At 45.2% G+C, this 26,377-nt stretch overlaps 1 protein-coding gene across 3 annotated transcripts in view; it reads right to left on the reverse strand.

Moving 5' to 3' along the window:
* Window positions 1–26,377, reverse strand: part of EIF4E3 (eukaryotic translation initiation factor 4E family member 3) — a 65,882-nt gene that overhangs the window by 17,578 nt on the left and 21,927 nt on the right. Inside the window, exons 2-3 of one of the 3 annotated variants that reach the window (XM_058563106.1) lie at window positions 25,049–25,196; window positions 6,466–6,538 (exon numbers count right to left, since the gene is read on the reverse strand). Coding sequence is in view for 1 of the 3 variants with exons in the window: in XM_058563088.1 (XP_058419071.1) it covers window positions 6,466–6,538; window positions 21,472–21,641 (243 nt within the window). In the remaining 2 variants the exon portion in view is untranslated. Of the gene's footprint in view, window positions 1–6,465; window positions 6,539–20,870; window positions 20,961–21,471; window positions 21,642–25,048; window positions 25,197–26,377 lie in introns of those variants that run through there. The other 2 variants (XM_058563088.1, XM_058563096.1) reach the window with 2 other exon arrangements.

A 26,377-nucleotide genomic window follows, 5' to 3' on the forward strand; every position in this document is an offset into this window, starting at 1 on the left:
AATGTTACCCGAAGGACAAGGAGAGGTAGAAGATCATTCATTCAGACATTTGTGGACACCAGTGAGGAGCAGGGCACTGTGACCAGTCCTTGGGGAATTGAGCAGAATGCATGGGGGGCAGCCTTTGCCCACGGGGTCCACTCCTTGTTGGGTAAGTAAGTTCTTGAGCATCATTCTGGCACCTCCCCTTGAAGAACTGAGGCAGGGCAGATGGTTGTCCAATGGAGTCTTAAATCCAGCTAGACTCCTACCAAGGTTCTCAGGATAACCTTCACAGGCCACATAGCCCTTGAAACCCAAGTTTCCTTCTCTGATACAGCTATTTCATTGGATACTTTAATGATTAAATGTGAAGGGAAGGTGCGTGGTAGGCCTAACATAAGGAAGCGAGGTGTGGTTAGACTCATCAGACAATGGTGACCACTTGATAAATCCCCAATCTACCCGTTCTGATTGGAGCAATTATGCCCCACCTGACAATCTTCTACTAAATAGATAATCATTCATTATTAGGAAAACTAGCAAATTTCTTCCTCAATTTTCTACTGGAATGTTCTGAAGAAGAAAAAAGAATATACTTGAAAATACTTGAGAAGAAAAAATGCCATGTAGTGACAGACAATAAGGCGTAAAACACAAAACAAATACACCCAGGAAATACACCTCCAAAAAAACCCAAAGCCCAGGATTTCTTCTGAGGGGCACAGCACGTGAAGCAGGAGAGTATTTTTGAAATATTAAACATTTTTGTTCATTATGTATTTCTAGTTGTCTGGGGCTTGCTTCCCACCAACTGGATCCATGGTATTTACAGGGAGGGCAGACAGAGCCTGGAACAAAGAAGGCAACTGCAGCGCTTAATGGATGTTTTTAACTCACAGCAGACACAACAGGCTGAAAGCAAAATGCTTCAGATTTGCAAGAGCTGGGTACTTGAGAGAGAAACGGGTTTTGCTTTAAATTCCAAAAGGGCTTGACTTAAAGTGAGAACCAACATTTGGAGGACTGATCATAGAGAAGACAAGATGAAGGACAGGATGTTAGGGCCGTTCCCACCACACAGGAAGTAAACGGATACCAAAGTCTGGGTTGTGGAGCTAAATGGGGTTCAAACTTTGAGAGAATAAGAGAGAACCCCCCACAAGTTTGGGGAAATGGAGCAGAGCAGTGTGTACCCTGCTTTCTGGGTAAAGCCCACTGGCGTACGTTTCTTTATTGATGTTAATATTTTTAAGTGCACACAGGCTTCACAGAACTGAAGTGAAAACTCAAACAAGTGGTTGGACTCAGAAGCTCATACACCACTTTAACAAAGGGTGATAAACTGTGGAGAAGTGACGAGACAAAGGAAAAGAGAGTTTGGACACCCAGAAGTGGTAAATTGTGGCAAGGTGATATACGGTAGGCAACGGTTGTTGAGCAAGGTTCGTTATGCAGACTCAAGTGATGAGAAAGGAGGAAGCCTTTACAAAGGGAAATTCATGCCCTAATTTTAGGCAGATGGGAGGAGGGCAGAGAGCTCCTCCTGTGTCTGCTGTTTCTCAGTTGCCTTCAGCTCAAAATAATCCTTATGCTAATGTAGCATATTTGCGGATGGCATAATCTGATCCCCTTCAGAAAAGACCAAGTTTTACATTTGAAGTGACTAAATTACTTTTATTTTGCAAGATTTAATCTCCCCCCTCAATCCTCACTCCACCCACACAATGGCCTCCACTGGCAGCAGACATCGAGGATCACAGGTAATTTGACTTCAGTTCTATTTCTACACAACTGGGTTGTGACTATAAATGTTAATCCCATTTACATGTAACGAATAAATGAAATGATAACGAATCCTGTTATACTCGATATTAAGTCTGCACTACACAGAACTATGAGCTAGACCTTGCTCCAGGTCCTTTTCTCTGTCTCTTCAGTGAGGAGTCTCTCTCTCTCTCCTCAGCTCCATCTCTTCACCCAAGTGGTTCACTCTAGGTCATACTATCGTAGGACACCACCCACTGTGGGCTGCCCTTCTGTATCCAGGGGAGTGAGTACTCTGAATCAATCTTTCCATCATTTTCCATTATCAATACTGACCTATAAAACCTCTCTTTCTGAAAGGGACAGCCCTTATTGCCCAAGGATTTGGAAAGCAATCTATTGTCCTAACTTAATGACCTGTAACAGCACCACAACTCCACAACCTTCTGATAAGGGATGATGTCTGGATATGATTGGCAGTACACAGGTACAGAAGGAACATTCTCTTAATTTTAATAGATTGTATATATTTTTTTATGAAGACCTTCTGTTTATGATAAATGATGCTGGGTTTCCATTTACAGGAGAAATACGAAGTTTCTGTTTTATGAAAATTTAAGTAAAAAGTCAATTTATGGGAAATACTGGGTAGAACATAGTGCAAGTGGGACACAGTGTGGCAAAATCCTGATGGTGATGACACAAACAACTGAGGTGGGATAGAATGCTGTACAGGAATAAGATTTCAGGGGTGGAATTTTTGGTCTTCTGGTAGCAAGGCTGAAAGATCCTGGGGAGGAGGGAGCCCTCCCTTGCAAATCACATCTGGCAGGTAGCTCTTCATTCTCCCACAGGTAAAATCAGACTTGTTCAGAAGCTGTGTTCTATTCTCTACTGCATCCATTTAGGACATAAAAACACAGGAGAAATGTGGAAAATCTGGAAATGTTTACAAAAGAGTAAAAGTAATCAATGAGCATCTGAGAAAAAACCACATCTAGACGAAAAATGGAATTTTCCAAGAAAGGCAGGAAAGTAGGAAATAAATTTAACTCCAAGCAGAGAGAATTACTGTTGGCCTGAGGAGAGTGTCCTCAGCAGGGGTTACTGGGCCGTCTAGAGGCACGCACCTCCTCCACTCCTCAGTTGGTCCTCAGTTAGGGTGGAGTAAAAGAAAGACAACTGAACTCCAAGTGGAGGGAGTTCTGGTCCCAGAGACACGGATGACAGGCTGTTTCCATTGGCTGTTTTGGGCCACTTACCTCTCAGCCTCAGTCTCTCCAGCTCATAAATGGGGATAACAGTTCCTCCCCCACCCCCATCAACATCTCTGATTTGCTGAAGGGCCTCAAACTACAAAAAGACATACTATATCCTTATGTGAAGCAATCATCAATAACAAGATTCCTATAGCTCATCCGAACACACACGGGGGGAGAAACACAGGCAGGATCAGGGATGCGGTTTTCTAGTGCTGACAGAGTGCGAGTTCAAGAATCAACCTACAGTCACAGAATAAGACAGTGGGACAAAAGCATGCCCTCAGATGACTTTAAAATGGGCACCCAGGCTAGTTCTTAAATACTAAGGACTATTCACAGATACTAAGGACACTCACAGGCTGAAATCCCAAAAGTTATTGATAAGTTAAATATGTTTTCATCAGTAGAGGTGTGAGCAGTGGGATGATCCAGGGAATAACTGCTTGAAATAAACAGTTCAGAAGTAGTGGTGCACAGTTTTCTGATACGCAACGTGACTGAGGAAAGTACAAAGAGCTGCTCCCATGGAAGTAGGCAAATGATGGCAGATGAGTTATGATTCTTACTGGGCACTTACTCTGCACTGTTTACTTCCTTGAGCCATTTCATTCTCACAGCCTCATGATACAATCGGTATCATGATTATTTTCATCTTAAAGATGAGTAACAGATACAGAGGAGCTGAGCCACTTGCCCAGGCTAGTAAGTGGCCGATATGGATACAAACCCAGGCAGTGTAACTATCGTAACACCTTCGTCCACAGGCTCGCTAGTCAACCGGCAAAGCCGAGGGGCAGAATCCAACAACACTTTAGTAAAAGCAGCCAACGTTTGAGGGCTTACTAGCGCCAAGCACTACTAAGAACTACTATATGCAATCTCATTTAACCCTCGCTCAACCTTGAGGGGTAGGCACAGCTATTATCTGTTTTACAGATGAGGAAACTGAGGGGGACAGAGCATCAGATATGACAGAAGTTCCTGACCACTTAAAGCACTGTTTCATTATCACTCCTCTACCCAAGACGCACCCTTTTCCTAATTACTCCCTTGTGAAATTTTAATACCACAAAGAGACTGTATATCTGTTTATAAACTACATGTACATCTGTACTTTATATATAAAAAGAGTAAGATTTTTTTTGCCCCACCAAGAATCAATTTTTGGCCCCAGTGAGACTGTGTTGCCTACAACTTAATGGATCCTTATGCGAGGAGCCTGTTGTGACTCAGGACAGTGGTTCATTTATTAACTTCTCATTCATTCATCCAAGGCTTCAGTATGTATTGAGTGAAAGGAACCAGACACACTACAGTATAGTACTGTGTGATTCCATTTATATGAGGTTCGATAAAAGACAAAACGAATGTATGGTATAGAAATGTGAACAGTGGTTGCTTCTAGAAGAGAAGGACCAACTGGAAAGGGGCATGAAGGAACGTTCTGGCATGATGGAAATTTTTTTATCTCGATCTGGGTAGTTATGTTTGCATACCTTTGTCAAAATTTATCAAACTGTACACTTAAGAAATCTGCATTTATTGAATATAAGTGATAAACCAATATAGTTTTTAGGAAAGTTTTAAAGAAAGTATTTCCTAGTATGTGCCAGCCTGGATCCTTTAAATTGGTCCCTGAAGACCCTGTCTAACTTGCTGCTGGATGCCAAGGCTCAACCAAATGCTGTGTTATCATCACAAGGGTCAGGGAAACAAACTCACCCCTTAATCTGACTTTACCAATGTATGCCCTGCAATCCCGAGCAGAGCTCTGATGATCCAATATCATAATGTCATAACGGAGTGGAAAAAGTCTAACAAGTACCTCAAAAAATCAATGGGATCTAAGAACTTCCATACGAGGACAGGCTTTAAAATCAACTGCCTTGAGGTTTATACAATGGCTGCCGGGAAGAGGTAATAAAATCCATAACGTCACACAGGGGAGAAGCGAGGGGAAGCCTTTTCCGGACTCCGAGAGCATTTATCCCTCTGGACAGTGGCCCACATGCTGCCTTGTGACACTGCTTGTATTTGGCACCGAATCATTATTGATAGCAGCACTGTTATTGTGCTTTCCACATGTTTATGTCATTTTCCCAACTAGATCAGAAATGGCTTAAGGTCGGGACTGTGTCTTTACACCCGGCTTCCTGCCCTCAGTGGCTACACAGGGCACCTTACAATCAGATTCTGGGGGCCGCATGACTATGAATACCCAATTTTCTGAACCAGGTATTGGGAGAAGTGTCGGAAAAAAGGATCTTTGTGCTACTTCTGCATGTGACAGGCTGCCTACGAGACAAAATCTAGATGGAATTTCTAAGACATTAGAAGATTTAGGGGCACTGGCTTCTTTTTCTGGCCCTTCTAGAAAATTCAGGACATACAGTCAGTGCAAGTATGAAGCAGCCCTAAAAGCCTTATTCTGTCTATAACAGTGTATTAAACTAGAAAAGGAGAAGAAACTTGATAGAATTTGCTTTTGAAGAAAACAGAAACGTAATCAACTGAATAAACCAGTGTTTTTTTAGAAATGTTCATCATCAAAGTTGGAGAGAGAAAGAACTTTTTTTTTTTGTGAGGAAGATTAGCCCTGAGCTAACATCTGTTGCCAATCCTCCTCTTTTTGCTGAGGAAGATTGGCCCTGGGCTATCCTCTATGCCCATCTTCCTCTACTTTATACGGCATGCCACCACAGCGTGGCTTGATAAGCGGTACGTAGGTCCGGGCCTGGGATCTGAACCAGCAAACCCTGGGCCACCAAAGCGGAGCATGCGAACTTAACTTCTATGCCACTGGGCCAGCCCCAAGAAAGAGCTGTTAAGAGCTTACATTTGGTGAGAACCTACTGTGTATCAGGTATTCTGCTGAACATGGTATAAATATTATCTTCTTCGATCCTCACAACAACCCACAGGAGTAAGTGTTATCATTCTACCAATTTTACAGAAATTAAAAGGGTTGATACTTGCCCAATTTAGGATGATAGAATTTGAACGTGAAGGAGGAAACCGGTCTGAGACCTTCCATTTCCAAGCTCAACACTATCCGGCTCTTCCTAGTAACCTGTAACCTTCAACAACCCTGCAGGTGGGTGCCAGTGCCTCTCACAGATGGGAATAGAACTCAGAGAGGGAGCTGGCGTGTGAATGGGGACACAGATAGATGTCCTCAAAACGACACCACAGACTGCCTATTGTGAGGGTCTGCGAAAGGTTTAGGGAGTAGATAAGTTTTAGCAGGTCACCAAGAGAAGAGCAGGCCACCTGGGAGTGTGCTCAGCCGGCCTCTGGGGTAGACCTAGTCAAGGGCTGCTGCACCAAAATGGACGTGAGAGCCGAGGTGAGGGCAGAACCCTAGCGGGGCTGCAGGCACAGCGGCAGCTTTCAGGTTGGGTGGTGAAGGGTCCGACATAGCCCATGTTACTCAGGTGCGTCCCTCTCTCGATCTTACCTGGACTGTGTGCACTGTGTAGATTTTCTTCAGATTTGATGCGCACTCAGCAGCTGTGGCACCAGGGAGGGATCTGAGCAAACACAAGCAAAAGGGCAAGAAACAAGCAAAACAAGCAGTCAGTGTTCATGAGCCAGTCCACAGGGCAGGTCTACAGGTCTTCATACAAAGCAAAGAACTGGGCACTTCTAGGATGCTATTTAGAATTTATAATGTGAAATTCTGACTTTGTGAAGTCATGTATTTGCTTCTCCTAAAAATAAGCACATTTATCCTGTGGAAATTTAATTAATAAAAAACAGAAATGTAAGTAAAAAAGGTATTGGAAACCTTCAAATCACATTTTAAAAAACACTAAAATAACCTTGCAATAACCAAGCCTTTTGCCTAGGACTTTGGACAAGAAACTGTGCGTATTGTACAGACGACAGTGAAAACGCAGGGTCCTGACCTGGTTATATGTTTGAAAAACTTAATTTCCTGGTGGTAAATATTCATGAACTCCTGAGAAACAGAGTGACCTTTTGCCAACTTTAAGAAAACATGATTACTAGAAGTCAACTTTAGTTTCACCTGAATTTGCATGTGTTTCCAAACCACTTGTCTTTAGAAAATACTTCCAGTTACCTTCTCCGGCTGATTTAATTAGCTCTGCTGAACTTTGCTGTCAGAATACATTAATCTTTAGTTTGCCATATGTTCCACTAGATGGCAACATACTACTGGTTTATTCACCAGGAAAAAACCATGCAATACCACTAGCTTTACCCAGCACCGTCTCCTGGGACTGGGGGGTAACAAGACATAGGCTCATAAATCCTTAGCGTGAAGACTCTCAATTCCTGCCACATTTTCTTCTCCCTAGACTGAATTAGCAGTTCTTGCTCAAAAATGTTGGGGTCCAGTTACGTCAGGCCTAAGATGAAAATTCACCACTCAAATAATGCTTGAAAGCCCCGTGTCTGGTTGTTACGTGAGAAATGAGGCTTGCTGCGAGGACAAAGTACTGGCTCACAGGTGACCCACTAGGATCTGGAATCTATAAAAGGAATGCTCCTTTACCAGCCATTGACCCTCAGAAACACAGTCCCTAGGGAACCTCAAGGTGTTGAATTTTCTGGACAGTCATTAAACCATTGCACACTAGAGATGTGCACAAAACTCACCTAGCTCAGAGGTAGGGAGGATGGCAAAGCAAAGAACCATGCCCAGATGTGGGGTGGGCATGAGGCACAAGAGCCAGGGCTCTACAGACTATATTCCTGGAACTACACATCAGTGAATGCTCCCTGGTGTCTAACCAGAATATCAAAAATGCATTTCTGGATACAGTTCCCTTGCTTGGAGGTCACTAAGGAAGCACAATTATGGACTAGTTTGGGGGCCAAAAGGGGACCCTCATTGAGTAGCTGAAGTCTGATAAATAAATCTACCCTAAAGCACTGGGTTTACAACTCTTTTCTAGTTGTTTATAAATATGCTGGACATTGTTTTTTTAAAAAGTCAATCCACAATACCCATCATGATTGCATTTTGTTGCCAGACATGAAGCCTAAGATAACTATGTTGAAGAGTGTGGTGAAGAGTGAGGTACTCAGGCAACATCTTGCTATGATGTTAGGACAGTGCCTGGGTCCGCGACGCATCCATCAGTCTGTCTGGATTCCCTGGGCTTGGTGGTACTCAAGTATGGACTAGGGTAAATATTAATTACCATTTTTTTGTGTGTGTGTGTGAGGAAGATTGGCCCTGAGCTAACATCTGTTGCCGATCTTCCTCTACGTGGTATGTGGGTCACCACCACAGCATGGCTTGATGAGCGGTGTAGGTCTGCGCAGGGGATCCAAACCCGAGAACCCTAGGCCACCGAAGCAGAGCATGCCAAACTTAACCACTATGCCACCAGGCCGGCCCCTTAATTAGCTATTTAATGCAGGTTTTATGCTGTTTTGGGTTTAAATTGTAAAAGGATGGGGGGAAAAAACTAGAAAAAAATAAAAACAAACTTTTTCTGAATAGATTTTTCACATCAACAATCTATTGCTGTTATATGAAAATCTTCTGGCATTTATTCCAATACTGATTTTTCTTCCTCTGAAAAGTTTAGCTGACCTCTCCATCAAATATGTCCAGCAAAGATATCCCTGGATCGCCCAAAGCACACAGGAGAGCATATACAGGGCTCCTTCCTTATGGGGTGGCTGTTAGGGTCCAAAGACAGGAAATGTACTTTGCATTTCTTTTCATTTTTAAAAATTAGTAAAATATGAAATATACAGTTTTAAAGTTACACCTAAATTCAGGACAGTTTAGAATGAGTAAAATCTGAATGTTCACCTCGTACAGCATTACATCAACTTAAGCAAATACAGTGTGAGGATAACACCATTTAACCTAGAAAAAAAATCACTGATAAACATTTGCTTTACATGCCTCTGTCTCCAAGTTCTGGTCTTTTACTCATATTCTGCAGGCGACCATTATACAAAGTCATTTAGGTCCTCTCAGTTTCACTGTCCAAGTTTTTTGAAGAAATCTAGTTTCCAGAGTCCAAGAAAGGGCTCCAGAACAAAACGACAACTAGGTGATGCTCCTCAGTGTAAGACAACGATGTCAACGGCTAAGACGTGTAGACTGAGTTCTTGCTAGTGCCACAAGCGCTCCTTTCATTCCAGCACTGCATCCTTGCAACCCTCCTTATGCTGCTGTCAATATTATTTCTCACCATTCTATCGGTGAGCAAGCCAGGGCTTAGAGACGTTTGGTAACTTGCCCAAGGCCACAAAAATCTGATTTGAGGGGCCGGCCCGGTGGTGTAGTGGTTAAGTTTGCACCCTCCGCTTCAGCGGCCCAGGGTGCACAGGTTTGGATCCCGGGCGCAGACCTATGCACTGCTTATCAAGCCATGCTGTGGCAGACGTCCCTTATAAAGTAGAGGAAGATGAGCACAGATGTTAGCCCAGGGCCAATCTTCCTCAGCAAAGAGGAGGAGGATTGGTATCAGATATTAGCAGGGCTAATCTTTGTCACAAAAAAAAAAAAAAATCTGATTTGAATACAAGTGACCTGTCTGAGATTTCCTGCTCTTTCCCCCTGACTACTCAACTGACCAGTCAAGCCATACACACATTTACATTTTTTAATGGGGCTTTGCAGTTGACTCTTGGTGTGTTCTCATCAAAGGCACCGTTTTTAATGAATCCCATTTTTAATACAAGATTGTGTCTATATAACTTTCTTAGAATAGTTTTTCCAATAGAGCAGGGTAGAGAAGGTCCTCACTAAAACCAACAGGATCGCACTCAGCGACAGCTCTATTCTGATTAACATCTGATACTGATGCATTGGTGTTTGAAAGGAAATGTGCCAGGTTCTATGGAAACTCAGTTTCCTAATTTCTTAACGGAGGAGGTTGGATTCAGTGATCTTAAAAGGTTTCTTCAGGCTGTTGGACAGTTTTATGAATATCCAGGTTTCAAAGTAACAAAACAATACCGTAAGAATTTCTGACGGTAGTAAATGGTTGGCTTGGCCCACGCAAGGAACAGCAATCATCTGCAAGCCAAATCTGATTCCAACAGCCACTGAAAAACACCATAATGCCTAAACCTCATGCCTGGACCTCGGACATCTTTAAGAAGCAAAACTGGGTCATATCCACAGCATCAATTTTAAAAGGGCAAATAAGCTGAGATTATTAAATGATCTGTCTTGCCAACAGGTCAGTCTAAACTGGACTTGCTGATTCAAAGTTGAACCAGAAGCTGTATCGTCTCCTGTTACTGTTTCTTAAAGCAGCAGTGCAGGCTGCTAAAGGCAAAGCTGCAGCCCTGGCAGCAGACAGCCACACCCCCTCTTCCCTGTTACTCTAACAGATAGTTGTAGCAGCTAGGAGGTAAATGTTTGCAGTGGATTTCAATGGAAGAAACATTTTTACTGGTATCACATATACAGTATATGCTCACATCTTTAAAAAATCTTTTTATTTCATTCATGTTACAAACCTAAACCTCCCAATGGAACCCTAACCAAACCGTCTCTCTGCAGACTTAAGGTGCCATCTGGGGGTGATGCTGCCCCCAAGGGGACATCTAGCAATATCTGGAGACATTTTTGGTTGTCACAACTGAGGGGGATGCTACTGGCATCTAGGAGGTAGAAGTAGGGCTGCTGTGGCACCTCCTATAGTGCACAGGGCAGCCCCCTCAACAAAGAATTATCTAGTCCAAAATGTCAATGGAGTCAATGCTGAGAAACCCTGCCACAGACATGTAACAAATAGTCTCAGAGTACTTATAATGTATTTAATCAACACAGATTCATTGCACACCTCTTTTAGCTAATAGGGATACAGCAATGATCATTCTAGACAAAGCCCTTGTCATGGAGTTTACGTTCTAGAACTGATACCCCTGCTCTGAATTCCCCAGACTCCTGAAGATAAAGAAACAATGTTTAGATCCTCTTATTGGCCTGGGAGGGAGGAGTTCGGAGAGAAAGCTGAGAGGAATATACACACTGACTACGACCATTCCTAACAGGAGATACAGCCAGAGCTGTGGAAAACCATAGAACCAAGGAATCAGGACCTATTTTCACATTCTCTGAATTTGATGCCACTCTCCCTCAGTATACAGCTGAGGACACAGCAATGGAACAATAAATACCCCCTGGATGGATCAGGTTAAGGAGTCTGAATTTTTCCACCAGGAGTTTCCCCTCTGATTTAATGATATTAATGTAATAATGGCATCTTTTTATCGAGCATGTAATATATAAGAGGGTTTTGCATATATTATCCCTAATCCTTACAGCAATCCTACCAAGCTGGTATCATTATCCCCACTTTACAGTAGGAAACTGAGGCTTAGTGAGCTTGTTTTTAAGTAGGAGCTCTGGGTTCTTTTTCTGGTCTGCCTGGCTCTGATGTCCATGATCCTCCTCTTGCATGAGGACGCCTCTCAGTGTAAACCAGGCAGTCACTGTCAGCATGGGTGGTCACATACAGCACATCTTATGGCGATTCCTCTCTCACCCCTTCTTAGATGATCTCCCTCCTTGGGCCCACCCACTGCTCTTGCCTGTCATTCTCTCCGCCACAGCCATCTAGCCACTGTTGGGAGGGGGCAGAAGCAGAAATGCAAGACAGAGTTAGATGCCACCAGAACACCTGGCAAGAATGATACCCCAAAATATGATACAAGGAAGACACTTCAGGAAGAACACATCTACAGGTCATCATTCTCTGGGGCTGGACGTGGGAGAAAGATATTTACCAAACAAATGCCACAGATGGGCTGTAGCAGGAAGGCAGGAAAGCAGAGGGATTAAGAGGATGGTCTTTGGAATTAACAGACCTGAGTTCAAATCTCAGCTCTGCCACCCACCAGCTGTGTGACAAGCCTGACCCTTTCTGACCCTCACTTCCCCTCTCTCAGAACATCGTTTCTAGCCCGTTGCTTTGCTAGTTCAACTACAGGAGCTAATGCTATAAAAAGCATTTACACAATGCCTGGCATCTAATGAGCAATTGTTGCTGATGTCATCATCCTCATCATTATCACCATGAGCAGAAGAACAGGAACAGAGGGGAAAGCAATTAGAACTAAGAGACACCAAGTACATTTTCTAACCTGTGGGACAGAGAGGTAAGAATTCTAAGAAGTCTGTGAGAGTTGCACACAGAGCTGAGAAACTCCTACATCCACCCTTGGAAAAGAAAGCCCGTCAGGTGCCAGACTCTCTGGGCCTGAGGCCATAGCTACAGCAAGGGCTGCTTCCACTCAAACTTGGCTAGTTCAGAAGCTGTGATGGATGAGGCAGAAGTAGGAAGGGATCTTCCAAGGTCTGCCAAGTAGGTGATTAGTGTAAAGACGTCAGGGGAGCTCTTAATGTTACTTAACACCAAAACTCCCAACTCCAGCTTTATATATTACTCCTGCACGTCTTCAACTTAATAACGGAGTAACAAGAAATGCACCTTAAGATTCTCTATGTAAAACTGGTTAAAATTCCTTTTCATTTGGGGAGTTAGGAGAAGGCAGGAAGTCAAATAAGGTTGGACCAACTGTTCTACTTAAATGGTTTCCAGGCACCTAAGCACCATTTATATGCAAAACTTTAATGTGCTATTTACAAATCATCTTTACTCATTAAAGCAGGTCCCCAGAATCTCCGCAAGACAGAACTCTTTCAGCCCAATTTAAGTCTGAAATGATTCAAAGCATTTTATCCTCTCTCTTATTCAAGAAACACTTACTGAGTCCTCAGTAACTGAAAACACTACATATCATGTGCTACATGCATGTACTACCTCAGTTCGTCCTCATTAAAACACGATGAAGTAAATAATGGTTGCAACTCCACTCTGCAACCTAAGATGGCAAACTAAGTCTGAGGGCAGTAAGGTGACTTGCCCAAAGATACACAGTTGGTTAGTGGCAGAGCTGGGACCTGAACCAAGGTTTGCCTGGCAACCTTGCTCTTAGTCACTAGCCTAAACTGAACACTTACTGCATGACCCACACTCTGGTGCCATGAACACAACTCTGCACCAAACACAGTCCTAACTCTCCTGCAGCTTGCAATCCTCAATTCAGACCTTCCAGTAGTCCAAATGTCTTCTCCATTAAACTCCATCCCGAAAGACAGGCTGCAGGTTAAACTCATGGATAAAGTTGATGGGGACAGAGGCCTTTGTAAATACGTAAGGAAATTAACTGTTAGCTGGCTAGCTCTTAGTGGGCCACAGCACCACTTACCGGCCACCTGGATACCTGGAGATGCTTCTTACAAAGAAGAAAAGCTTGAAAAGTTTTCATCAAACCCTACCTGTATCCTTGCCACTCAAAGTGTGGTCCATCAACCGGCAGAATCTCCTAGGAGCTTGTTAGAGATGCAGAGTGTCCAGGTCCATTTGACACCTGCTGAATCCCAGGTGATTCATGTATGTATTCAAGTTTGAGACGTGCTGGCCTATGTCATCCAAATCAAGTCACCATACGAAATGCTAACCATTGGGGAAGTAAAAGCTAATGAACTGTAGATAGCATTATAAGAAAAATGTAAAAATCACCATTCTCACAGATGCTTTTGTGTTCATCACCCAAAGAGATGATCAAGATGGGGTTATCATTAAATGTGAAGGACAAGCCTATAAAGGCACTTAAATATGGGTTTTTAGGCAGGGCTCTCTTCTTTTCTCTGCAAATTCTGAAGCAGGGTATCCTTGGCTTAATTATCTCCCGTGAAATGGGCCCTTGGTTTCCTTATCTGTGAAATTTAATCATAGGGCCAGCTTACCTTTCAAGTCCTGTGAAGCTCCCGTATTTTAGGATATGGAATATGGGAGAACTGCATCCCATTCATTGTTCATATTCACAGGGAAGCAGTGTTCAGCGGGGTTAGGGATGCCAGTGCTTGGGGTTACACAGTCCTTAATTCAAATCCTGTTTCTGTTCTATATTAGCTGTGTGACCTCTCTGTGTGAACTTACTTCTCTGGGCCTCAATTTTCTCACCTGTAAAATCTTGCTGTTACGTCCTACTTCATTGTGAGGATTTTGTGGATAATTATGTACAGCACTCAGTCCAGTAACTAGCACACTGAAGCAAATGGTAATTAATATAAAAAGGTTAAAGTGGAAAAAGACATTTAAAACTTTATGGTGCAATATATAAAACATGGCACAATATATCCATGTATGGATACACATGCCCAGTGCACACACACACAATAAATGGTTGGTGAAAAATTGAATGATGACAATATTCCCCCTTATATGAGAGATCATTTCATTTCAGCCAAGAGAACAATCTTAAGGGGGAAAACTTTAAAACTAGAGAGAAGTCTCCTAAAAGCCAGTCTTCTTGTTGAATTTACTAACATCAGGCTCAGCCACCAGAGGGAAAATCGGCACAGGCCCAGTAACATGACAAAGGGCGCCCCTTGTCTATCATCCACTCCATTAAAGATGATTTCATTTTAATTATTTTTAGATAGATCTGTGGCTTGCGGCTATACCAATTTCCTGTTTGCGAGTCACATACAAAAATGGTCCAAGGACTATTATTAACAGTTAATAATGCAACCAGTGAAACTGTCTACATAATCTAAATGTTTTATTTTTGCATATTCGTTTATTTGATTTTGATTTCTCTCTGCTTCCATCTATTGTCACTCCTAGTCTATAAGCTCCTTGACAGTAGCAACTGGGGTTCTTTCTTTTCATCTTGATATATAAGTAATCCTTCAGAACATGGGGGTTGGGTGAGGAGAAGTACAACCATGTGCCGCATAAGGACGTTTCCATCAACAATGGACGGCATATACAAGGGTGGTCCCATAAGAAGTATCGTGTAGCCTAGGTGTGTAGTAGGCTATACCATCTAGGTTTGTATGAGTACACGCTATATGATTTTCACACAATGATGAAATTACCTAACGAAGCATTTCTTAGAATGCATCCTTATCATTAAGCAACGCATGACTATAACAGTGTTAAGAGTTACAACAGAACTAAGTAAGGCGACATTTTGAACCGTCATCATGCCAGATAACTAAAGTCTTGCCAGCTGCCTTAGGTTTGGAAATAAGTAAATGGCATCTGTAATATTAAAAGTAGGAAAATATATTTTTTGAGCAGCTAGTATGGGTAAGGACTAGTAACTTTTCTGAGTGAAGACATTTAGCGCCCTTAGGACTGTCTGTAGGAAACAACCACTGAGCCACAGCTGGAGAGGCTGTGAGCCCCCAGGTCAGGGCGCTGTCTGATCTACCCAGACACCTTTTGCCCCGTATACAAAATAAAATCCCGGGCCATTAAGAGTGCCTGTGGCTTCAGAAAGGCAAGAAGGTAGGAAAAAACAGGAAAAGTCGAGATGGCAGCCACTCTCTCCCTATCAACTATAGCCTTCCAAGCAGCCTCCTCCACTCACCTAGTCCCAGTAGGCCACTCGATGAACAAGGATGACTTTGGGATCCTCTTTGTCAAGTCTGGCCCTGCCTCCCTGTATCAGATTTGTTATTATGGAGCACATCACTGGAATGCATTTGAAAGCATCACACCCTGACAGGTGGGTCCCTCTAGAACTTGGTATATGCGGAACTCTTCATCGATGCTATTGAAGCACACGGTACGTGAGACATCCCTCCTGGGAAGCCCAGGCCCATGTTGTCATCATCTTTGCATTCTCAGCACCTAGAACAGTGACTGGCAACTATATGCTCAATTAATCTGATCAATAATAGAGCAATATTCTCAAGTTTTGATGCCTAAGGCATTTGTTACAAAGGCACATTCCACTGGGAGGTCTGACTGAGTAGGTCTGGGGCAGGGTCCAGAGCCTGTTTTTAACAAGCACAGCCGGGTGACTCGGATGTTAGTGGAGCTAAACCCTGATGGGGTGGGGCTGGCGAGAGATATACATGATGGCCCACCTTTGTGACTAAAAACACAGGACACAAATACTCACTAAGCACCTACTATGTGCACTGTAATGTGCAGTCCTGGGAATCAGAAATGAGGCAGTAAGAGTCTCCCCGTCAAGAGGGAGGGACAGAGGAGGCATCAATGATCCAAAATACGAATAGTGGCCTATAAAGAAAAGTGCTGTGGGAACACAAAGCGGGTGAGCTTCATCCTGCCTGGGTCGGGGCCTATTTAAGGACAGTTACAGAGTTGGCGTCTCAGCAGGGCCCTGAAGGGTGCATGGCAGCTTTTCAGGTGGACTAAAGGAAGAAGGGCATCCCAAGCAGAAGGAACCCCATGAGACAAATCTCAGAGGCTGGCAAGTCCGTGGTTTATCCAGGCAAAGAGCCAGCAGTCTGCTGTTACCGGAGAGAACGGACAGGCCAAGTGGTATTCTGGAGTTGGGGAGAGGTAGGTGATAAGGCTAGGAAGGAGGTGGGTTTCATATTAAAAACAGCAATATAAAAGTTTGTATCATAATCTCTAAGTCTATGGTTTTCACTTTTTTTGTTTAAAGCTGGAGAATGCTCCTGTCAAATTATAGTGGCCCACTTCTAAAAACAAACAACAACAAAACCAATCAGTGCTTCTCTGGTAAAAGTAGGGGTGGAGATCCAGAAGGCCACCTGACTGGAGCACACAATTCCACAACAGAGGCACCCTGAGGTGGTAGAGACAGAGAGGCAAAACCCACTACCATGGCAGAGAAGAGGGGCAGGAGAGTTTTGGAATGACAAGATCAGGTGTGGTCTGGAAGGCTAACCCCGCGAGCCCAGGTGGGGGATGCCTGGAGGGAAGAGCTTGGGGGCAGGTAGGCTAGTCTGGCTAGAGAGGACCAGGGCCTGCAGAGGGAGGGACATGGAGATAGAGACAGCTTAGGCTTGGAGCAAGTTTTCCAATGATGAATCAACAAGCTGAAGGACAGAACTGGGTGGAGGAGGGTACTTGAGAGAGAAGAGGATTCAAGGACCAAATGGAAATTTCAACTTTGGGAAATCTGTAGGTTGGTGGTATTGTGAACCAGTACGTGGTAGGTAGTGTGTGTCCAGAACTCAGGAGAGAGGTCAGGGCTAGGGATGCAGATTTGCAAGTGATAATCAGAGTAGCATGAACCACTACGGGAGGATGGAAAGTCACCGTGGGTAGAAGTCAACAACCAGCTACATATGTAGTGCAGGCTGACTTGGGCTAGGCTCTGATCTAGGAGCTGAGGACAGAGCAATGGGGAAAAGAACTCTGTGAAGCTTGCTTTCTGGTGAGAGAAGAGTAGGCAAATGGTGCTAACCCAATGGAGAAAAGAAAGCCGGGTCAGGGACGTGGGGAGTGTGTCAGGACGTGTGTGCCATTTTGTATCAGCAGTCAGGGAAAGCCTCGCTGAGAAGATGACACTTGAGCAGAGACTGGGAGAGGAAAGTGCAGGCGTAGCAGATGACTGAGGGAAGAGCATTCCAGGCAGGAGGGACCATCGGCGGGAAAGGCCCACGCTTGGGATGATGGAGAAAGAGCAAGGGTCCAGTGAGCTAGAAGGGCACGGGCAGGAGGTAGAGTGACAGGGAGAGAGAGGGAGACGTACTGTGCAATGTGTACTGGGCAGGCAGGAAATGCTGCAGCATCTCATGGGCTATTATAAGCACTTCAGCTTTTTTTTTTTTTTTTTGTGAGGAAGATCAGCCCTGTGCTAACATCTGCCAATCCTCCTCTTTTTTTGCTGAGGAAGACTGGCCCTGGGCTAACATCCGTGCCCATCTTCCTCCACTTTATATGGGACGCTGCCACAGCATGGCTTGCCAAGCGGTGCGTCGGTGCACGCCTGGGATCCGAACCGGTGAACCCCGGGGCTGCTGCAGCGGAGCACGTGCACTTAACCGCTTGCGCCACCGGGCCTGCCCCTTCGGCTTTTGCTTTGAGTGAAACAGGGGGCAGAGAAGTGACATGCTTTAACTCAGGTATTAAAGTGACCACTTTGGCTGCTATGATGGGAGTGGACTATAGCAGGTAAGGGTAGGAGCAGGAAGGGACCACTTTGGCTGCTGTGATGGGAATGGACTATAGGGGGTAAGGGTAGAAGCAGGAAGGGACCACTTCAGCTGCTGTGATGGGAGTGGACTATAGGGCGTAAGGGTAGAAGCAGGAAGGGACCACTTCGGCTGCTGTGATGGGAATGGACTATAGGGGGTAAGGGTAGGAGCAGGAAGGGACCACTTTGGCTGCTGTGATGGGAATGGACTATAGGAAGAGCAGTTAGGATGCTTGTGCATTGATCCAGGTGACAGAGGTGGTGTGGTCCAGAGGGTCTAGAATGCAGGTGGTGAGAATGAATTGGATTCTGGATACATTTTAAGGGTAGAATCAATAGCATTTGTTGATAACGGACGTAGGGCAGAGGGAGAAGGATGGGGAAGAGGAGAGAGAAAGGGGGGAGATGAGGAGGAGAGAGAGTCACAGACGACTCCAAAATTTTGGGGCTGAGCAACTGGAAAGATGGAGTTGCTGTTAACTGCTCTTATCTGAGATGGGACAAACAGAAGAAGACAAGCTTGGGAGAGAAGCTAGAGAGGTAGTTTGGCACATGCTGAGTCTGGATATGCATTAGACACCCACATGGAGACAGAGAGGAGGAGCCAGAAGAACAAGTGTAAAGTTTTGGGAAACACCAGCATATAGATGGAACTGAAAGCCCTGTGACTGGATGAGATCACTGGTGTGGAAGGGGACAAGAAGAGGCCTGAGGACTGAGTCCTGTCGATAAAACTCAAAGGAAAAGGGGTCACCATGAGATGAAAACAAAGCACTCAGAGATACACAATCAAGAGTGGCCCCCAAGAATCAAGACAGGACATGGTTTTACATTTCCAGAAAAAGCAAGGAAAATTCTTCATCCTATATTCCCAACCAAAATTACCCCCAAATGCTTAAATCCTCAGCCATACAATCTAATTTTTTAAAAACCTAATAAGAACTTATTGGCGTTTTCTATTGAAAACGCAAATAGCTCTACTGAGGGGCTCTCCACTTCATCTATGGAAGGAATGAATTTAGGTTGCTGGCTTCCTAACACTGAATTCAGACAAGCTGCTCCAGGGACTCCTGGGGGGTTGGAGGGTGGTTGATAATTTGGGAGCATCGAATAACAATGTTAGTAGTTAACATTTAAGCACTTATTCTATACCAGACACCCATGTTGATCTTTTACATTCATTGCTCTTCAGAACAGCCCTATGAGATATACCCTATGATTATCCCCATTTTACAAGTGAGGCTTAGGGAGGCTAGATCACATGTCCATCATCATATGTAGTCTGGAAGGTAGGACAGGCCAGGAGGTAGGTGGCAAATGAGAGTTTTAAGTAGCAGGAGGCCTTTGGATGCTTTGGAACTCAAAACTGATGTCATGGTGGCAGACATCAGCTATGCTGGGATGAAGGTTGCCTTGGAGGGCTCTCCTGAGAATGTTACCACTCTCCCTAGAATCTTGTTTCTTGGGGGGAAAAGTTACAAATGAACCTCTAGAACACAATATGTTCACAACTCCCAGGGTATGAGGGCAGACTACCTAAGTGTAATGGACTCCTAGAGAAGTGGAGAAAGTTCAATAAAAGCTATGGGATGAGTGATCAAACAAAATGAATTCGTATGTGCAATGTTGGAACTGATTCTAATTTCTAAATTAATACAGGCATTTCTAGTTAAGATTTGGACACTGTGGCAATAACATATTTCATTTGATTACTGGCTTTCAGAGAACAAAAACATGCAAATAACACAGTAGGAAAGCTATAGTTTGTGTCTTCATTGCAGTTACTGTGTTCTTATCTTAAAAGACACCAAATATTAAAGTTGTGTGTTGTTATGTAGTATTAATATCTTAGACCATTCTTAAAATGCTGTGCCTGTAAGTAGACTAATTTTTGACCTGTTTAAAAAGAAACTCTCTTAATACTGTTTCCACCAGGCAACAGTACCCACAACTTAGACCAGAGGTCCAGGTTTAATACATTTAAAACAGATACCAGGTAACAACAGTATTTGCAGCACACCTTGAAAACCAAGACAGAGGATTTCATTCTGCTCAAGTTTGCCAAAACCATTCTTGTTATGATAGTAAAATGCTCTCTTAGTATCTCATAATGAAAGTGAAAATGTTTTGAAAAACGAGACTCACTGTATCTCCTCCACCCACAACTTCTTTGAGTACCCGGAAAAGACACTGACTCCAAGTGTCAATTCTTATAAACGGATGCTCATTCCAACAGGAAGAAAGGAATGAGTTTGTCTTCCTAAAAAAGATGAGTATCGCTTTTAAAAAATTTTGCAGGCACCTTATGCAAGGCCTTTTAAGACCAGATTTGTGTCTATGAAATAAATTTCACAGAAAACTGTCACATACATTTTCTCCTAACACTTAACCATAGTAGATACAGTGTCATCAAAATTTCCGTAAGTTCTTGGGACAACCTTGAGGTGTCATTGTTGGGCACCCACTGCGTGACAGATACTAAGAAGGGGCTTTGCATTCATCCATTTATTCATTTGTCAAAAATTTCTTGTGCTCCTACTATGTACCAAGCACAGTGTTAGATACTAGGACATAGCAAGGGTCAAAACAGTCCCTGCTCTTTGGCCCCTAACAGAGGACAAGTGTTGAGGGATTGAGAAAGACTGAAAATAAACAGATTCATACATAACACAATGCAGTAGCATTAAATATTATGAAGAAAACCAAGGGAGGGCAGGAGAATACAGAATGATTGGAGGGTGGGGGTGTGCGAATTTAGATGCAGTAGTCAGGGAGGCATTTCTCAGGAGATGGCACCTGAGCTATCCCCTGAGAAAGCTATAATTGTGCCCACTTTACCGACAAGGTGAGGTATTGCTCACCACTGAATCCCCAGCACCTAGCAGGCACGTGGCTCCACAGTAAGTGCTCAAGCAATACCTGCCCAGTGGATGAGAAGACTTCAGAGGTGTCCATGGCAGCCTCGGTGGGGCCTGGGGGGGAGGCGCCCGCTGTGCCGTAAGAATACCACCGCCGCACATTTCCCAGGGGGCTGGTCAACTTTCCCGAGAGCTGTCACAGCGAAGGTCGTGTCCTGAGCTTCCCCAAGAGCCCCGGGAGGTAAGCAGGAAGCATCACTCTCCCCACTTTGCAGCGAGGACCCGATTACCCCCGACCGGCCCCCCGTCTCCCACCGCCCGCGGGCATTCTTCTCTTGAAGGAAATAAAAGGGGAAAGTGCCGGCGAAACTTTTGGGGCTGCGCTTCTCTCCCGGCCGGGAGGCGAGGCCGCCGAACAGCCGCTCGCCCCGGCCCCAAGCTCGGCCTCCGAGCCGGCTCCGCGCCAGTGCCGGGGCGCACGGAGGGCCGCGGCGGCGCGGCGAGACCGGGGTCTGAGCCACCGCGCGGCGGGGTCGGGGGCCGGGCCGCCCGAGCGCACGGGGCCGGCGCCGCGCGGAGACAAAGCGGCGGGCAGGGGCGGGCGCACGGCGGCGGCCGGGCTGGCGCCAGGACCGGACGCGACGGGCCCCGCGCCCCCTCACCTGTCGAGCCAGAAGGTCCAGGGCGAGTGCAGCGGGACCCCGCCCGGCTCGGGCTGCAGCGCCGACAGCCGCTGCAGGCCGAGCGGCGGCGCGGTGGCGGCGGCGGCGGCGCGGGGTCCCGGCGGCTCCCGGGCCCCGGCGGGGGGCGCGGCGGCCGGGGGCATCGCCATTTTCTCCGCCCGGCCGGCGGACGCGCGGACCGCGGGGCGAGCGGCGGCTGAGTCACCCCCGGCCCCCGCCCGCCCGGCCGCCCCGCCCCGCCCCGCCCCGCGCGCGCCCGGCCCCGCCCCGCCGCCCGCCGGGCCTGGGAACCGCGCTGCGGGGCCGCTGGGGACGCGGCCCGGCCCCGGCCGCCAAACAAAAACACCCGGCCCTCGGCGGGGTCGGTGGCCCATTCGGCATAGGCACAGACCCCGGGAACAGGGGACCGATGGACAAGCCAGCCGGAGGGAGGGCAGAGCAGAGGCCAAGGATGGATCCGCGGGCTGTGGGGGTGGGGGGAACACAGAACAGGTGAGAGGGCTGGTTCTGCAGCCAGACAGGAGGTCGGTGAGATGGATGGGAGGCCTATAGAAAGATGGAGGGAGGGATGGATGGACCAGTGGATAGTCTCTCCGACGCACACGGTGGGAGGGGAGGAGAGGTGGATAGACATACCAGCAGTCGGCAGTCGGAAGGATGGGTGGGAAAGCTGGCAGATGGTTGCAGGAAGGATGCAAGGGCAGATGGAAGCACAGTTGGATGAGACAGATAGATGGCAAGGGGAACCGCTGGCCAAATGGATAAAGGGACTGGAATGCTCAAGAGTGCAGAAAGAAAGGGCCAGCCAGCCAGAAGCCAGGTACCACAGGCTGGTGCATGTGGTTGTAACAGGTCAGCTTTGCATTCCTCCTGGTGACAGCAAGTTTCCTAACCCAGCTGACTTGAAGGGACCAGGGCCCCCATCCCACCCTCTCTGGGGCCACCACGTGCCCACAGTGAGGGGCCCAAGCCTGGCCCAAGGAGTGGCCAAGTTCAAAGGAGGGTTCCCAAAGTCAGCCGAAGTTCTCTAGGCTTGTCCCAAAGTACCGGCAAGGAAAGAGGAGGAAACCAGGCCGTCTTGAACACAGAGCCCTCTGTTTTCTGAACCCCTGAATACAGAGGAAGTCTCTATGGCCATAAGATTCCTGAGCCCAAAGTAAGAGGGCTCTTCCTAGCACAGCTCCTTGCCCCGTCTCTGTCACTCTCTCTTTGAAAAGAAAAGGAGAGGCATGAGGGCATGTAAACACACCTGTCATAACTGGCATGAGCATGGACACCCTCTTTAAGCTTGAATTTCTGGATAGTCCCTCTCTGGCCTTAAAGAGCGGTGGATGTAGAGTTCCATCTCCTCATAGGTTTTCTACCTGGCCTAGTATACGTTCTGCTCTTAGCCAGAGCATTCGCTGGGATAGACTAGAACAGGAACTGCAAAACCAATGGGTTCTGGGGCTTTACAGACATCGTAAACGCCTGTTCTGAATCCCAGGGTAGGTGCTTTCCCTAAAAGGTATTCAAGGTCGGATAAAATGACAACAATGAAAACAAGACCACTGCTATGCGATCTCTGCTTCAAACATAATTTCTATACAACATGTGATACTGGAAGCAGCAACATTTATAAAGTCCTTCCAACTTTGAGATACTGAGGGTCCTTTTGGTTAGATGCATTTTTTTTTCTTTTTTTGGTGAGGAAGATTAGCCCTGAGCTAACATCTCTTGCCAATCCTCCTCTTTTTGCTGAGGAAGATTGGCCCTGGGCTAACATGTGTGCCCATCTTTCTCTACTTTATATGTGGGACGCCTGCCATAGCATGGCTTGATAAGTAGTGCATAGGTCTGTGCCTGGAATCCGGGCCTGTGAATCCCAGGCCGCCGAAGCAGAGTGCGCGAACTTAACCACTACTCAACCGGGCTGGCCACTAGATGCATTTTTTTTTGGTTTAATTTCTCCTTTTATTTTTTTCAGGAAAATGCATTTATGGCATTGTTTAGGCTGTTCTGAGCACTTGATACTTATTAACTCAGTCCTCACAACAATCCAATGAGGAAGGTACTATTATTAGCTTTTTTATGGATGAGGAATGGAGAGGTTAAATTTACCCCAAGGTCACACAGCTAGTAAATGATAGAGCCGGGATTTGAACACAGGTATGCAGACTCCAGAGTCTAGGCTTTTAACTGTCAGGCTCTACTGTCTGTCTAACTGGAAAACTAACAGACCCTCATAGTAAAAACAAGGCGATGAATAGTAAGTCTCCCTCCCTCCCAATGCTATCAATCTTCCTGCCCAGAGGAAACCGCTGTTAACAGTTTCTTTCCAGAAAAATGCAAGTGTGCACATAAAAGCATATATCTAGATATACAAATTGTATACCTATCTACATTTTTTATAACAGAAATAGAAGCATTTTATACCATTGCTGCACCTCCTTATCTTACTTAACATTATATATATGAAGGCTTTTTTCCATATCAAAACATTTAGATCTACTTCATTTTAAGGGCTGTAAAGAATCCATTCTAAAGAAGTAATATAACTTAATTCACTAGCCCTCAAGATTTATGTGGTTTGCAGCATTTTCTTTTATAAATAATGCTACCATAAGCATTTTTATATTTAATGTCTTTTCTCATCTGCACAAGTTTATTTCAGAATAAGTTTGGAGAACCAGACTTTTTCTCTGCATTTAAAAATTTGACACATTGCTAAATTACTGTGCAAAGTGGTTACATGAATTTATATATAATTGATTTATAAATAATGCTTGATTCTGCAAATTTATATTTACTAAGTGACATTTATCTTTATAAAAGTCTACAGTAGAAAGGGAGTTTTTGCTTTCTAATGATTAGAACTAGTCAAACTGTCAAGTTTAGCTTCTTCCTTATGTCTTTTAACAATACCCTCAGCAAGAAAGTGTTATTTTTCAAGTTAACCTGCAGTTTCTAAAAGAGAGCATGCATCACGTGATAAATTACTTTCAGAATTTAGAACTAGGAAGTTTTGCAATTTTTCTTTATTGAGTAACAATTATGCACCTCCTTCTCTTTTTGCTTTGGCTTCCAGGATGCTCAGAATTACATGTGAAGCTCAATCATAACATCGATATTAACCAATGAAGAACCATCACTATTTTTATATTAATTTATTCCTATTTTTAATGACCTAATTGGGCACATATGTATCTTATACTGTGAATCCCTCAAATCTATTTTGGAAGTAGGTGATATACAAAAGAATAAAATGTAAATGATCTTAAGATTAATAAAAGAAGTCAGGCAACATGGCTAAGGGGAGAGGCAAGGAAAGAACAATGGGCATAACTTTCATTCCCTTCCTGTTTGAAATGTCTAATGAGACTTAACTATTGTTATTGCTTTTCAGAATCATCCTTAAAAAATAACAAATTAGTAAAATTCCCCTCATCTTCCCCACTTTGCAACTGGGCAGCAGGAATTAGAAATTCAGGGTAGAAAGGGAACTTGGAGATTATCTAAGCAAACACATCATGTTAGAAATGAGGAAACTGAGGCCCAGAGATGTGAGGTGACTTACCCGAGGCCACAGCTCTAGGAAATGACAGAGGCAGGACTAGAACGTGGGTAGCTTGAGATCCAGGCCAATGTGCTCTTCCACTGCGTAACACGCAACTCAGACGACTTGGGGTGGCAGGAGGGAGGAAGAGAAGGTGACCCCACAGCCCCTATCAACAAAAACAACAAAAAAGACTTGAGGCACTCATAAATAATTAAGCAATTAGCTGCAGCAGCTACACCCCTCCCCTCCAGCATCCAGTCACCAAGGCAACTTGGGCAGGGTGCCTGCTGGTTGCCTAGTAACAGTGTGGTCTGTTCCCCTGACATGCTCCCTAGGCATCAAAGGATTTGAGAGCCGGGAAGAGCCTTAGACAGGGATCACTATTCCAACACCTTCATTTTCCAAACGGGGAAATGGAGGCCCAGAGAAGCCGAGTAACCTGCCCAAGGTCACACAGCTACTCAGAGGCACAGCCAGGCTCCAATTCCAATTGCTTTCCATTGCACTAGGGCTGCCTTCAGGATGCAGCAGATGGAGGAGAGATCTCTCTACAGTTCCTAGAAGAATAAGAAAGTAAGAGCGAGCGAGCAAGCAAGAAAGAGACAGAGACCTTGAGCTCTCATAAGCAATTAGCAGGAGCTGGTAATCCCATCAGCCCAACTTTCATCATCACCACAGCAACATGGGTGAGGCGGGTGCCGGTTGCCTAGTAACAAGTGATCCTCTCTCTTCCACTCACATCCGGCTCCCTGGGAGTCACAGGAACAGAATGTTGGAGCTGGAAGGGATCCTAACTCAGTCTCCTCCTTTGACCAACGAGGAAACTGAGCTTCGGGGACACTGTGCAAGGTCACAGAGCCACAGAGCTAGCTAGTGACAGGAACTCGTTGGCCAGCCAGCCTTTCCTGAATTCCCTCCATTTATTGCCTCTATCACAGCACTGCAGGAAGGGAAATTTCACTCAACAGAGTCAAAATATGGGAGGGTGATGGGTGGTGGTCCCCTGGAGGTACTTCTACCACTTGTCTAAATAAATGGTGGCTATGCCACACACAAGGCCTGGCTTACAGTAGATGTACATAGGAGGCACTATGCACGGTAGGTAAATACAAGGTCTCTAAAGTCAGAAAACCTGAGTCAAAAGCCAGCTCTCCCCAAACCAGGCAAGCCCTCTGTGCCTCAGTCTCCCCATCCAAGAAATGGGCATCCTAACAGTCCCTACCTCTCGAGTTGTCATTAGGATTAAATGAGAAAATGTACACGTCAAGTGCTTGGTATATAGTAAGATGCAGTAAATGTTAGATATTCATTTATTCTACATTCAATAAATATTTGTTGCATGTCTGC

Source organism: Diceros bicornis, chromosome 2 (assembly GCF_020826845.1).
Source record: "Diceros bicornis minor isolate mBicDic1 chromosome 2, mDicBic1.mat.cur, whole genome shotgun sequence".
In the NCBI taxonomy this organism is placed as follows: Eukaryota; Metazoa; Chordata; class Mammalia; order Perissodactyla; family Rhinocerotidae; genus Diceros; species Diceros bicornis.